Source organism: Lolium perenne, chromosome 2 (assembly GCF_019359855.2).
Source record: "Lolium perenne isolate Kyuss_39 chromosome 2, Kyuss_2.0, whole genome shotgun sequence".
NCBI classification, from domain to species: domain Eukaryota; kingdom Viridiplantae; phylum Streptophyta; class Magnoliopsida; order Poales; family Poaceae; genus Lolium; species Lolium perenne.
Genome location: NC_067245.2, coordinates 271854256 through 271869720, shown reverse-complemented (window position 1 = coordinate 271869720; position 15465 = coordinate 271854256). Strand labels below are relative to the sequence as shown.

Sequence of the window (15465 nt, the reverse complement as noted above, 5' to 3'; positions counted from 1 at the left end):
GGTTGTCACTGCTCTCCTAACCATCCAACGACATTTTGGTTCTCACCTAACTAAAAAAAACGATGTCTTAAAATTGCAAAGAAAAGGGACCTCGTTTTGAATGAGTGAGACCACAAGGATGAAAATTTTGTTACATGAATATTAGAACCTGTAGTTCTATTTTGTTTCTGAATTTGGGAGTTACTGCTCCTTAATTTAGGTAAAAATAAATAAATAGAATACCTCTATTGCAATCCAGCAGAACCTGTCCACCTTATGCACTATCCATTCTATATTTATAGAAACCCCATACCCCAATGCGTATTATAGGTATGAACTAGCATGATCAATTGCACTGTAAGAGCAGCATTCTTTCGCTACAAGGGTAATAAAAGGAACAGAAGAAGGAGTTTCAGGGGCAAGTTCAGCTCCCCAACATCCCATTTCGGCTAGCTACAAAACTAAAATAGCCTTATTGGTTCTATCTCCAGAACTATACTTAACCCAGCAAAGATCCACTTACAAGGAAGGAAAATAAACAACAGGACCGACACTGACACCAACTCCTCGACGACCAAGCTAGGGCCATCACATGCATGCGTTCACTCGCACTAGCTAATTACTTAATTAGTCTCAGAGGAGGCCTCTCCCTTTCACGGTACTCCAGTCTTCATGGCCCCATGGAGAGCTAGCTAGCTAGCCTTATCCCATGCATGCATGCGACCATACTCATGCGATCAACTTAGTTGCTAACTCGCTAATTAACCTTACTCATCTCAGTCTCATATATGCATGCATGCTAATTCCAGGTTGCTTCAAGTCTTAGACTCACTGTGATGATGGGAGCTTACGGCTTGTGTAAGCTCTCGATCATGCCATCCGGCCCCCGTTGTAGGACGAAGCCGACTTCATCTCGGCCTCCAGGGAGCTCATGTCGCTGCTGCTTTGGTTGTGGTCACCTCTTGGAGTCGATATCCCGCGCACGATGCCGCCTCCGCCCACGCCGAGGAAGTCCCGCGTCATGTCGCCGCCGCCGCCGCCACCACCACCACCACCACCAGCAGCAGGGTTGGCACCAACACCGCCTCCGCCCTGGCTGAACTTCACCTCGTGCTGGTCCATGTCGCACATCCTAGGATCAAACATCCCCGCGCCGGGGCCACCGTTGGCGCCGCCGAACATTCCGGCGGCATTGACGCCGCCACCAGCAGCCAGAGAGTTCATCAGCTCGTTGAGGTTCGCCTCGTTCTGGTCCATGTGCTGAGGTGCCGCCTGTCGCAGCTGCGGCGAGGAGCCGGCGAAGCCCCTGAACATGGACGCCGCGCCGTTGGGGCTGGAGGTCGCGCCCATCTGCGCGGCCTTCTGGAGCAGCGCGGTGGCAGACATCTGCGGCAGCATAGCCGCCTGGTCGTTGTACATCCCAGCCTGCGCCATGTGATCCCCACCAACAAAGTTGCCGCCAAAGATCCCCGCGGCCGACACCTCAGAGCCGTTGCCGCCTCCACCAGCTCCGCCGCTGAACTGATCGTTGCTCATCATGCCCTGGCTTGCATGCTCGTGACTTGACCCGGAGCTATTGCCGTTGTTGGCAAAGAAGCCCAGGTTGAAGAGCCCATGGGCCGGCCCGCCCGCGCCGTTGCCCTGAAGGTCCGGGAGCTGCATGAGGCCGTGGAATGGCTTTGACTGCATGAAGGAGTGGGGTCCGTTGCCCCCCTGATCGTCACCGAAGTCCTGCCCCGGAGCCGCATTGAGGAAGAAGGCCGGCTGGGGCTGCTGCTGATTCGCGCGGAACGCGGACGCGCCTGTCGGAGACAGGAGGTGGTCGAGCCGCGCGGCGATGCTGCTGCTGCCGCCGCCGCCACCGAGGCGGAGGAGGTCTGGGGACGGGTGGTGGTGGTGGCCGCCGTCGTGCTGCATGGTGGAGTTGAGGTGGGATCCCACCTGGGACAGGCTGAGCGCCATGTTGCCGGCGTTGGTGGCGCCGTAGAGGTGGCTGGTGAGGGTGCTGAGGCTCGTCGGCGGCAGCCTGGCGCTCTCCTGCGCCAGTGCGTCGCAGAAGGCCCTGTGGGTGATGAAGCTGTCCCTCCTGCATACATTGACACAGCAAGAAAAGTTACGGACACGATACATCAAGTACAGACCATGCAGCCACGACTCACGAGTCTGCATGTGCTCTCACACCACATCACAAGTTCACAACACACTGCTCTCTTCTGGATCTGTAATCTAGGTCAGACCTGGCGCGACGCCGCTGCCTGCATGCCGTGCCATGCCATGCCATGCAATGCAGTACTGCATGGGCTGCCATTGACGTGCAGTAAAAGTGAACAGTAAAGTTGATGTGAGAAGAGCTTGAGAAGCCTGAAAAGCTAGCAGGACCCTGCATGGCGACGACGGATGCATGGCAAGGCTGGTCCACCGCATGAGACACGCTGGACGCGATGGCTCGCACCCCGAGGCGAGGAGGAGAGGTGGCTAGCGGCATCTCGGGCTAAGATATTGTTTTCTGAATCGGCATGTGAGTGCTGCGCAGCATCAACTGGGTCAGACAGACGGACTGTGCCACTGAATGTTGTGTTTGTAGCTAGTATCCCATGCACATCTGAATAGCGATTTCCAGTCCCCCTCTTGCTACAGCCACCACACCTACAGGCTACAGCCACCCGTGTTGCCCCAGCTAAGTTTGACAGGCAGTAAAATGTGTTAGCAAATGCAGTGCGTGTAGTTTTATCTCTGTAACTCTGTTCCACAGTGTAATTTGATAGGATTTGACTCCTATCAATCACTTGACTATACATTGCTGTCAAATGACTACCAAAAGTAGTACTCGTACACTCCTTGTACTCTGGGTCAAAGGTGTTAGGTGTCCATGCATGCAGAGACGCCACACAACCACCCTCTCCCATGCACCACAAAGCAAAAGCTAGCTCAAGATCCCAGAAATCGATGTCAATCAAAGAGGAGAGGCGCGCGGAAAGGGGAAATCTTATCGATCGATCGAACGATCATACTAGCTTGCCATGCTATGCCTCTCATAGGTTCCCACTAGTAGGAAGCTTCAAAGGAGAAAGGCGTCGAGACAAAGGCATAGAGACATTGTCATGCACACGAACACACACACCAAGGTAAGCAAGCAGAGCAGAAAACTTTGTGGAGCTGGTAAGCTCGCTTCCCGATGCCGCCATGACACAGGATAAAGCAAAAGCCTGCACCAGTGAAGATTTAAAAATGCCTACGGCAAGACAGCCCCCAGCCTGTGAACCCCAAAATCAAGGGACTGAAAACAAGTGTGTCAATTATATGCAGTAGAATCACACGGTTTCCCCCTTTTCGAAAAAAAAAAAGAATCACACGGTTGAATGTGTATAAACAGTCTTGGGTATGGAACATGTTTTTTTAACAAGGGTATGGAACATGTTGCTTCTCTCTATTATAGGTGTTTGTGCTTTATGTTGGTCGATATGAACTGTATAAATAATAGTAGTATTATTTTGAGACTCGAGTTTACAAAAAAAAAAATCCAGGTTATCCGTATGGCTTCGTAATGGATCTAACTTTAGTCTATTCTCCTCCGAGAGGATCAATGTTGGATGCAACCGTCTACTGACGGTCAGTCGAGATATCTACATTCAGGCTAGCTGATGACATTAGTAGATTGAGAGATGTCTAGCTTATGTATGGATGTTTATCTTTAGATGGTTGATATTTATATCGACCTTGTGTGATCCTTAAGATGTAATGACATGACTAACAAACTCCGGAATAAATCAGGTCGTGTGCATCAGTTGATGAGGAGGCCTGGGCTCCATTCCCCATTTTGAGAAAAAAAAATCTTGTGAACTTGTACTACTACGCTTAGAAGAAATTAAATGTTCGGCATGCGTTTTGTTATGATCAGGTAAGGTCTCTTTGCATAAACAGTGAAAGAAACTCAGCTCTCCATGGCTCATGAATGCAACTCCTGTTGGTGTTTCCGTTTGTGCTGCTAACTCCCCATTGGGGAATTTTATGCCGAGAGTATGAAAGATAGGAGTGACCACTTGAATGAATGCTTGCATGTCCAATTGCACCAATAAATGAACCGTTGCTGAAGTTACGCTTGCTACTACACCTAGCAAGGCGATGTGCATGGCATGGCGACTTGCGACGTATCCGTGAAAAAGGTGTGGGGCTGCTGGCTCACTGGCACGGCCAACGAACGGCCCTGCCACATCCTAGCCCGCCAGCAGCCAAGTCACATGAGAAGTTTAGCCTGTTGACATGGCAGCCAGGCGATGCAGTAGAGAGAGAGGGGGTAAAAGAGAAAGCCTGCGATGTTTGCTGGTGACGAGTTGGACCAGGAGAAACGCGGGTCTACAGGACAGTGTGTGACAGCATGCAGAAACAACACACACATATGTGCATAGTCTGTAGCGTGTGTCTGGCTAGAGGGAGCCTTGTTTGTGGTTCCATCTTCCCAAGGTAACTAGTCAGGAAAAGGAAAGCATGGCCAAAGGACTTGTAAAAAAATATTCCAAGCGTTTCACGTGCGAACAGTATCACTGATTCACCCTCCACCTTCGTCACCCTCGGCCGTCTCTTGCTTCTCAGGCGAGCTAGAGAAGAACTCCAGCAACAGTTAACAATGTCGATCAACACAGCCCCAAACAAAACCCTAACCCTAAGCCAACAAGCAAAAGGGACCACACACAACACAGACATCACAGAGAGGAGGCATGCAGACATGCAGTGCAGGCATGCAACCTTGATCGATGCACATATATAGATACACAAATGTAGCTTGTATATAGACATAGATACAGAAATGGAGAGTAATAAGCGAATGGTTACCTGGAGAAGAGGGTGCCGCAGTCGCAGCGGTACTCGCGTGTGCCGCAGATCTTGGAGTGCGCCTTCCAGTCGGACTGCACGGCGTAGCGCTTGGAGCACTTGTCGCACTTCCACTTCTTCTCGCCGTGCTTGCGGCAGAAGTGCTTCTTGATCCCGGTGAGGTCTCCCAGGGCGCGCGACGGGTCGTGGTGGACGCACGTCACCTCCGGGCACAGGTACACGCGACGCCGCTGCACCTGGTTCGGGTTCTTCTGCTTCAGCTTCCAGGGGAGGTTGTGCCCGCGACGGTGCAGCTGCAGGTTCTGCTCGCGCTGGAAACCCTTCTGGCACACCTCGCACACGAACCGGTTAGTCGCCATCAGCGTCTTGGGAGAAAGCGCGATCACCTCCGCGTCTGGGTCTGCAAATTCAACAGATCGATCAACCAATGCATTCTAAGTAATTTAGCTAGCTCCCATGTGGTTCATGCATGACTACATTCCACTCTCAGCGTCTATATATGCATGTGGAATCCATTATGCATGCATCTACATCACAACTCTCATAAAAGCAAGATACAATGATGAACTTATGCACAATATATAAGAAGATCAGAAGGTTGAAAATTAAGCAGTGGTGGCTAGTGATCCATGCTTGGAGGAATCGTAGTAGACAAAGGATGGTAGTAGAGCTAATGTTGCTGAGAATGGAGAACAAATTTGCATGTGACAAGAGTCTTAATTAATTATATAGAGGGTAATTTCTGTATTGTTGTAATATTAATTTTGTTTATCCGCTAGGCGTGCATGATCAAAAACCGATGCTGTTGGAGCTAGTAGAAATCACAGGTTAATTTCAGAAGATATTGTTGCTTATTATCTCTGTCGGCGTGGGGGGGGGGGGGGTGAGCTACAGAGTGGAGACAAACTAGGCCATGGAGAAGAGAATATTTGCATGAGATTTTGGGCAAGGAAGAAGTTTGCAGGACTGGTATAGAGAACAAAGGAATTGTCATGGATTGTGCCTATGGCTCCTGCTTGCATCTCATAATTGGGGAAAAGAATTGAATGTGCTCCAGTGAAGAGGATGACAGCTCATGTACATGGAATCTTGGCAGAAAAAAAGGACCTAATATTTTCCATCCGAAATATACTATCCAACTAGTAGGTTATCCTATCCTAAGAGAAAATTCTCAAAGAAAAAGGTGTGAGGAATTCTGGAGCCGACTGATCTAATGAAAACATGAGGTCGTAGAGGAACATGAGATCGACAAGGAGTCTACTCTAGCACCATGAGAAAAGGTACTTCCTACTCGTCAGTCGTCACCTGAATTTATTGTCTTCCTTCCAATTCCAGGTGAGAGAGTACACAGCTTTAAATGAAGTAGTATTGATTAGCAGAAGAAGCAAATTGAAGGCCAAAGTTCTTCCTCAAGGCAGGCTACAGTCTACAGCTTCTGCCTTTGAATTGAAGTAGAGCCAAAGGATAGGGGAACGGATCCAGTGAACCAGGGAAAATACTGAAATTAAGCAGTGGGTGAAAAAAGACAACCGTCTCATAAAATCCAGCACTGCCTAGCAAGACCAGGCTGTCGCTTAATTACGCACACGTCCGTTACAAAAGCATGCAATTCTCCAGTGGGGAAGCAAGAACGGAAGAAAACATGCAGCTAAGTAACTGAGTATACTAAAAAGATTTTTAAAAAAAAAAACTGGAGAGAGAAAACTCAAGAGTGCGCATGTGAGGGAAGAAGGAAGATGCTTGCACTGTCAGGAACCAAATGATAAGACTCCAATCAGTACAGACAAGATTTCGCAGTTAGCATGCAAGACTGAAATATTAAGAAAGGGTCCACGATGATTTGATTACCTGGTAGAGTCCTCTTCTTCTTGGCCGGTGGCGCCGCCGCCGGCGGTGCGCCGTGTTGGCTGGACGCCGCAGGCGCGGCGCCGGGCAGTGCCACCGCTGCCAGCTGCTGGTGCTGTGTTATCAGCGGCTTCATCTGGTCTTGCTGGTCCCCATCTCTCATCCCGAAGAAGGCCGCCGCCGCTGCTGCCGATGAGTTCGATGCCATCGCCTTAATACCCTCTTACACCAACTCCAAGCACAAGAACAAAGCTTCTCCTCTTTGGTTTCCTTGGATTGGCAGTGTTCCTTTCTTCTTCTTCTTTGCCCTTCGCTGAAAGAAGATCAACATATTTCCCATATGTTAGACGCCGCAATTAAGAAGAGAAGCAGCAAGCAAATAGTGGCACTACACAGCACATGCAAGAGAGCAAACAACCATGGGAGAGATGGAGATCTGAAAGATTCTTGGCAAATTAAGGAGGAGACCGAAGACGACGAAAGGAGTAGCTGCCGAGAGAAGGGAAGAGAGAGCAGATGGAAAGGCCCCAAAATTCCCTGAGCGAGTGATGGCTATTCCTATCTCATATGTATGCGCTTGGAATCGATCTGGAACAAGAAACAAATCGACAAGAAGCCGAGAAAAACTCCAAGGCCGCTCCCCTCGGCCGCTTAGGACTCTTCCGAGATTAACAAAACAACAAAGACGGACAGGGAAATCCAAACAAACAGTTGCACTCAAAACAAAGTAAAAAAGAAAAGCATACGAACAAAAGCTCCCAAACACCCACACCCACAGAACTCACATATGACACACAAACAGATATTTTTATAAAATTGGAAAGGAACACAACAAGGGAGAAGAAGAAGGTGAGAAACATGGGATAGATACCTCACTCTCTCTGCCAACTGCTGCTGCTAGCTCTTCCTCCTTGCTCCCTGCAACTGAAGGAAGAGATAGAAGTGGGGATGAGGAAGGCTAAGAAGAAGGTTGTTGTCTGATTTCTTTCATCTCCTTGTCATACTTTTCTTTCTCTCCCTCTCTATCTCTTCCCTGCTCCTTTCCTTCCACCCTCTTATATGCCCCTCTCTCTATAAATTAATTTCTGAATTTTCGCCTGTGCTCTTTCCAAAGGGCTATGCACACCAGGGAAATATATAAAACATGGGTTTTTATATACAGCTCGGAGCAAGGTGGGAGGGAGAGGGGAGCGGCCGGGGGGGCAAGCACACGCAGCCGAGCGGTGTCGTGAAGCGTCTGAGAGTTGGGTCCACCGACTGCGTGGGGCTTACCTCTCGCCATCTCACACACGCGCGCGCACACGGCAAAAGCTTTTCCCCTCCGGTTAGTTTTGGTCTTTTTCAGAGGTTTATGTGCGGCTGCAAGCGTGTGTATGTTTACGTGCGTGTGCTCAGGTTTCGTGTCATCCTAGCACGTCATTACCAAGCATGGCTTTGGATTACTATTCACCTAACTTCTGTTAGATTGTTAACCTTTTGTTGGTGATGTTGGTTTGCACGCATATATATCTTTGTGTCAGGCTGCTGAACAGAAATTGCCTCGAAGATTTATCATATATGCGCATCACATTCTACTGCAAAGCAACATAGTCCTAGATCGGCTGAAAAATACACGTCAAACTAAAACACACACCCAATGGTTTGGCAACTGAATTAAAAATATGTAGGTTGATCTATGTAAGTGGGGAGAAATTGTAAAATTATTATGACGATACAATTAGGCAAACTTCACGTCGGAGCATTTAGTTGTGTGGATGTATATATCCACGGTGCACAAACTCTATTACTTCATTTATTCATTTAGCTACTTTAGATCACACTAGGCCATCAAAATGAAACACTCGCATTATTTAAACAATCAGATTTACGACATCTCGTTGGTTTCTAACAACAAGGATAGTAATGTTCATACTGTGACAGCAAGGAACAAGTAAAGTGATTCCAGTGAGCCAGAACTTCCACATGGTGATTCTCTTAGTGCTTATTTTAGGGCAAGGTTTAGTGATAGAATAAGAAGCAGAAATGCTTCCTTTCAGGTAGAGTCAATATGGGACTTGGAAGCAGACGGCTTCTCTCATGACCGCTCTCCTGACCCCTCCCCTGGCGATTTCGAAATCCACCGCCACCACCACCACATCCCACCTTCTGATCTAGCCGGCGGGAACATCTGATCCAGGCAGAGATGACGGAGTTGAAGTGGTCGCTAGGGATGATGTCGTCCGCGGAAGAGAGGAAGCTCGCCGAGGACAGGGCCAAGAGGAGAGAGGAGGAGCGGGCGGGGAGGAGCGGCGACAAATAAAGTTGAAGAGGAAGCTGCTGATGCTCCAGATCTGCCTCGCCTCACCGTGGGCCGTCGAGCAGATGGCCAAGGGGTGGCGGCCGTAGCTATCGGGGCAAGGAATCGAAGAGCAGATCAAGGCGGCGCAAGGGATGCTCGATCTGAAGGATCCAGAAGATCCGATGAGGGAGATGGCGCGTCAGGGGCTCGAGGAGCTGGAGGACATGACGTGAGACAGCGAGGTTGGGGAATCTGGTCACCGCTGAGCAGTGCTAGCTCTGCCTCTGGGGGAATCGCGGAGATTCTCCATGAATGGGCTCGTAAGATCGATTCAGTGTCTGAAAAGCTCACGGAGGATTTTGAGGTATCTACTTTCTCAGCATCTCCATTGTCGTCTGGCGCTTGCACTGGTTCTTTATTTGGGGGCAGCACTAAGGAAGTGACGCCGGTGGGGATCATGGCACTGCCTGCACCGCCAAACCGAAGGATCTCGGAGTTGTTGGGTCCGAACCCTGTCAGACCCCCAACTCCAGCAGGGTGGTCTCGACCTCCGAGAGAAGACTCAACTTACATCAGCAGCTCGTACGTCCCGGAGAGGAGGCTGCCACCGATGAAGCAGGAGGACCTGACTGCCATCTCCATAATGGCAAGGTTCAAGCGCATCACAAGGCGCCTGTTAGGAGGGAAGAAGAAGGTACTGTTCGAGGAACCCTTCAAGGAAGGGTGCAAGAAGATCCTGTGAAAGCTATGTGTCGCAGAAACAATCCTAATCGTTTTCATAACCTTGAGGATTTCTCTGATGAGGAGAGGGAGATGGATGAAAATTTGTGTGATGTAAACTGTCATGTAACTCTCCCCATTTGCTTTGGTGACTACATTGCATTGCAATGGACAAGAGAGGCTCAAATGACAAAAAAATTATCAGAGGGCACAGAGGGTTTGTTAGTCAAAAAGGCAGAAACAATCGCACTAATAGAGGAACAAGTGCTGCTATCCTAGAACATAGAAGCAATGCTTCTTTGCAACATGGATCAGCTGGACATGTTGATGATGCTCTATTAGAGGGATTAGATCATGGTTGGTTTAAAATTTGTAAAGGAAAAGCTGTTAGACAGAATTTATATCATTTTTAGAAGCCAAACAAGCTTTAGGGATAGAGAGACCTACTGAGTGTTGCTAAGGCCAGCAGCAGGGGACTCTGTCGCTAAATCTTGTAAAAGGCCTTGGCGGAAGCCGGGAGATGACATGCAATGTTTTATAGGAGTAAAATTTTCTATTAAAACTGTGCCATCTCGTGAGCTAGTGGAAAGTTTGGTTGAGCCCAAGCCCAGCCCATCAGAACCTGGAAAAAAGCAAACCATGTGCTTGGATAAAGCTAGGACAACGACCTCTCTGTCGGAAGGAGTCTTTATCCACGAGCACTTGGACAACTTGTTGGGGAGCTGGTGCGAGCGTGAAGCTAGGGTTTCCAAGGCAACACCGGCGGCAGGCAACTCGGGAGAGATGGGGGAGAGATATGATCATATGGGAGGAGGAGGAAACTATGGAAGAGAAGGAGGTGGACCAAGCAGACAGCAACAATTTGGAGGATATAGAGGTAACAACTTCCAACGCCCACCCTTCTCTCGCCCTGGGAAATTTGGGGGAAATCAATACCAGAACACCCAGAGATTTGGTGGGGGGGCAGGGCCAAATCATCAACCAAGGCAAAGGTCAATACGGACATGGCACAGGATAGTTCAGCAGCAATCAGAGCCAGGGAGGAAGAGTTGGTGATATAGAGCAGTATCAGGGTCAGAGCAGAGCAGAGCCTATGTGCAGAAGAGTGTGGCTACTAGTTCAGGAGGAGTTTCAACTGGACAGAACAAGGTGGTTGATGAAAGAACAACTGTCTCTGCAACAACAGTAGCTGCTTCTTCAGGAACAACACAACAGGTTCAGATAGGATCAAGTTCTGAGACAGAGTTAGCAGGGGATGGAAATCAACACTGGATGATAATCTCCTTTGCAACAAGTGTGGAAAAAGGGACACATTTCTAAGGTCTGCACTGAAGAAATTGAATGCGTCAACTATGGCAAAGGGCATCAGTCCATGAGGTGTGCCTGGTTGAAACAAAAGAAACCAACTGCAAACCTTGTTGGATTTGGAGGGCCTGGTTTATGCTGCTTTCTGGATGAACATGCAAAAGAGAATGCTGGAGCTGAGGAGAAAGGAAAAGTTGTAGCAATAGTTAAAGTAAAAGAAGTGGACTTCCAAGTGGATGAAGAGTTGTTGGTAATGTGTCTGGGAAGAACCTACCCATGGAAGTGGACCTAGCAAGCAAAAGAAGTTTCAACTGGAAGATTCTTGGTAAACTTACCATCTGCTGCAAGGATAAATGAGGTGCCAATCTATGATTGGGTCACTTTAAGACGTGCACACATCAAAATAAATGTGAAACAGTGGTCAGATGAAAACTTGGCAGCTAGTAAACTTGATACAATGTGGGTAAGGGCCAAGAGAGTTCCAAAAACTCTATAGAACTATCAGGGGATCTGTGAAGGGCTCAACCCTTGGACAAGTAATTGAAGTAGACATGGAAACTTTTTGGAAAGATGGAAGCATCAGAATCCTGGTTGGAGTGGTCAACCACAAGAACATCCCTGCCATGGCAAAGCTCACAACAAAGAAGCTGATGATTTATTACATCTACTTCCAGGTTGAGGAGGTGGTGGAAGAAGGGTGGCTAAGGCCAGAAGAGGAGTATATCCAAGAATTTGATGAAATGGAGGACACCCTTTCACAGGAGCTGGGAGATAGAAGAGAGAAGAGGCAGAGAAATGAAGAAAGTGAAGGGACTGATAAAGGGAACCACATTCAAGCAGGTGAACAGACTAGGAAAGCTTTGGAAGAAAGGGAGCAAGAAATAAAAAGACATAATGAACTTGATGCAATTGCTCTGGCAAAGAAAAAAGGGATAGCCTCATCACATGAGCCAAATCAGATGCATGTTAGGAATGAGCTGATGGAGCCAACTAACAAAAGAATGGAAAAGGAGAGGAATATCTTGATAGAGGAAACTGGTGATAATGTGAAGGAACCTAATCAAGAGATGGAAGAACAAACTGAGGACCTGTAAACAATTGGGAGAGTGGACCTATCTGGTGATGAAGGAGATAAGAATGGGGAATCTGGCTCATCTTTGAGCATGAACACAAAAATCAATAATATGCATGATGGGAAGTCACCTAATCATGGGAAGAAAAAGCACAAGGGTGTGGGTATTTTGGAGGAGATAGGGGAGGCTAATGGGAATAGATTTAGCAACATACTGGCCCCAAAAGGTGATGTGCCAATCATGGATAGGGCAAAAAATAGAGCAATGATGAGGAATCTTCAGTCTTGAGAAGGTAGTACATCTTTACCTACTCTTGCTAACACTTTTGATTATTGTATCTTAGACATTGCTAGCAAAGTATGGATTGAACTTGGCACTACTCTGGACATGATTGATACTAATTTAGCCTTGATCAGAGAGCAAGAGCAAGTGATACGTTGATTTTGCATCACTATTTTATATCATAATTTACTGTTATTCATTGATATATTTCATATTTAGAGATGATACTTATGTTATTTCACCTATTTTGCATGTTTCATGATTATTGGAGAATCACTCACCGGAGTCAGGATTCTGCTGGAAAAAGCACCGCCAGGATACAATATTTTTGAAGATCAACAATTGACGGAAAATATACCGAAGCTCCTATTTTTCCAAATGACAGAGCCAGCCAGAAGGGGAGGCCGAGGAGGGCCACCATGGGGCCCCCCATAGGCCGGCGCGGCCACCAGGCCTGGCGCGCCGCCATGTGGGGAGGGGGCCCACGACCCCCCTCGGCCATCTCCCTTTCGCGTACTTCATCTCCAGAAAACCCTAAGGTGTAGGGGATCATCGAGGAGAGACACAGCCGCCTCTGCGGGGCAGAAAAACACCAGAGAGAAAAGAGCTCTCCGGCAGGCTGAAATCTGCCGGGGAAATTCCCTCCCGGAGGGGGAAATCGTCGCCATCGTCACCGTCATCGAGCTGGACTTCATTGGGATCATCATCATCATCATCTCCACCGCCGACACCATCATCTCCACCGCTGTACCTCGTCTCCACTGTAACATCTAGGGTTGAATCTTGATTATTTCATAGGGGAAACTCTCCCGGTGTTGATTACTCCTTGTTATTGATGCTATTGAGTGAAACCATTGAACCAAGGTTTATGTTCAGATTGTTATTCATCGTCATATCACCTCTGATCATGTTCCATATGATGTCTTGTGAGTAGTTCGTTTAGTTCTTGAGGACATGGGTGAAGTCTAAATGTTAGTAGTGAACTATGTTGAGTAATATTTAATGGTTTGATATTTAAGTTGTGGTGTTATTCTTCTAGTGGTGTCATGTGAACGTCGACTACATGATACTTCACCTTTATGGGCCTAGGGGAATGCATCTTGTATTCGTTTGCCAATTGTGGGGTTGCCGGAGTGACAGCAACCTGAACCCCCGTTGGTATATCGATGCATGAGGGATAGCAGGATCTCAGAGTTTAAGGCGGTGGTTAGATTTATCTTAATTACTTTCTTGTATTTGCGGATGCTTGCAAGGGGTTTAATCACAAGTATGTATTAGTCCTAGGAAGGGCGGTGCATTAGCATAGGTTCACCCACACAACACTTATCAAAACAATGAAGATTAATCTACTATATGAAGCGAAAGCACTAGACTAAATTCCCATGTGTCCTCAAGAACGTTTGGTCATCATAAATAAACAAACCGGCTTGTCCTTTGTGCTAAAAAGGATTGGGCCACTCGCTGCAATTATTACTCTCGCATTTTACTTACTTGTACTTTATTTATCTGCTATATCAAAACCCCCTGAAAACTTGTCTGTGAGCATTTACAGTGAATCCTTCATCGAAACTGCTTGTCAACACCTTCTGCTCCTCGTTGGGTTCGACACTCTTATTTATCGAAAGTACTACGATACACCCCCTATACTTGTGGGTCATCAAGACTATTTTCTGGCGCCGTTGCCGGGGAGTGAAGCGCTATTGGTAAGTGGAATTGGTAAGGAAAACTTTTACTGTACGTGTTGTTTTTATTTCTGCCTGCTGCTATAATTCATTATGGAGAGATCTTCTCTTGAATTCCTATTTGGAAAATCTGCTACCACTGCAAAGGTTGTGGATGAGGCGCCAGGTGAGAAAGAGATTCCATATAAAATACCTATGAAAATTATTGAACGTGTTGTGGATAACCGCTATGAAGGGGATGGAACTGTGCATCCTGGAGATCATTTACTGTTTTTATATGAATTATGCGGGTTATTCAAGTGTGCAGGTATTTCTATGGATGAAGTTAGGAAGAAACTATTCTCTATATCGCTGTCTGGTAAAGCGGCGCATTGGTATAAATTGCTGAAGAATGAGAATTCTCTTGATTGGAAGGATATTGTGCCTCTATTTTATTCTAAATTTTATCCTCCAAGTGAAATTCACAAAGACCAAAACCGCATATATAATTTCTGGCCTCATGATGGAGAGAGTATTGCCCAAGCATGGGGGAGATTGAAGTCTTTAATGCTCAAATGCCCCATTCATGACCTTCCTGGTAATATCATCATTGATAATTTCTATGCAAGACTTTCTTTTTAAGATAAAACCTTGCTGGATACTGCTTGTTCTGGATCATTCACGCGCAACAAAGAAGAGTTTAAATGGGACCTTCTTGATCGGATCCAAGAGAATACTGAAGGATGGGAGAACGACAAAGGTAGAGATTCAGGTATAAATTATGATTATGAATGCATTGAAACTTTTATGGATACTGATAAATTTCGTAATATGAGTGCTACTTATGGTCTTGACACTCAAGTTGTTGCAAATTTTTGTAAAGCTTTTGCCTCTCATTTTGAATTGCCTAGGAAGAATTTTGATAAGTATCATGAACCTTACAAAGATAAAACTGATTCACCTATAGGTAAATGTATTGAAGTTAAAATTGTTGATCACATTCTTCCTGAAGCTTATATTGAAAAAATTCCTTTTCCTGCTAAAATGAAAGAGTATTCTGTTATAACTAGTGTGGTTAACAAAAGTGCAAAGAAACCTATAGAACCTGAGGAGCAAATAAATGTTGAACCTGCTGTTGCAATAGTTAAAGACCTTGTGACTGAAAATGTAGAAGATGGTCACATCATTTTCTGTGAAGATGCTTCTAATATTGTTTCACATCCTAGTAAGTCTAGGATAGCCAGCGTTCCTATGCTTTCTATTAAAATTGGTGCTCATTGTTATTATGGTTTATGTGACATTGGTGCAAGTACTAGTGCCATTCCTTATGAGCTTTACAAGGAAATCATGCATGAAATTGGTTCTTGTGAACTTGAAGATATTGATGTGGTTATTCTGCTAGCTAATAGAGAAACTATCTCTCCTATTGGTATTGTTCGAGATGTGGAAGTTCTATGTGGTAAGATTAAATACCCTACTGACTTTTTGGTAC

General features: G+C 46.7%; 1 protein-coding gene across 2 annotated transcripts; it reads right to left on the bottom strand.

Moving 5' to 3' along the window:
* Nucleotides 1-303: 303 nt before the first annotated feature.
* On the bottom strand, nt 304-7785 carry LOC127335902 (protein indeterminate-domain 4, chloroplastic). 2 transcript variants are annotated; one of them, XM_051362637.1, is made up of 4 exons: nt 7526-7785; nt 6658-6967; nt 4810-5209; nt 304-2065 (listed from the first exon to the last, which is right to left on the bottom strand). In XM_051362637.1, the coding sequence occupies exons 2-4, from the start codon at nt 6860-6862 to the stop codon at nt 850-852; spliced, it is 1821 nt and encodes a 606-aa protein (XP_051218597.1). In that variant the 5' UTR covers nt 6863-6967; nt 7526-7785; the 3' UTR covers nt 304-849. The 2 variants fall into 2 exon arrangements, with proteins under 2 accessions (XP_051218597.1, XP_051218598.1); XM_051362638.2 differs by lacking the exon at nt 7526-7785 and adding an exon at nt 7073-7306.
* Nucleotides 7786-15465: the final 7680 nt, after the last annotated feature.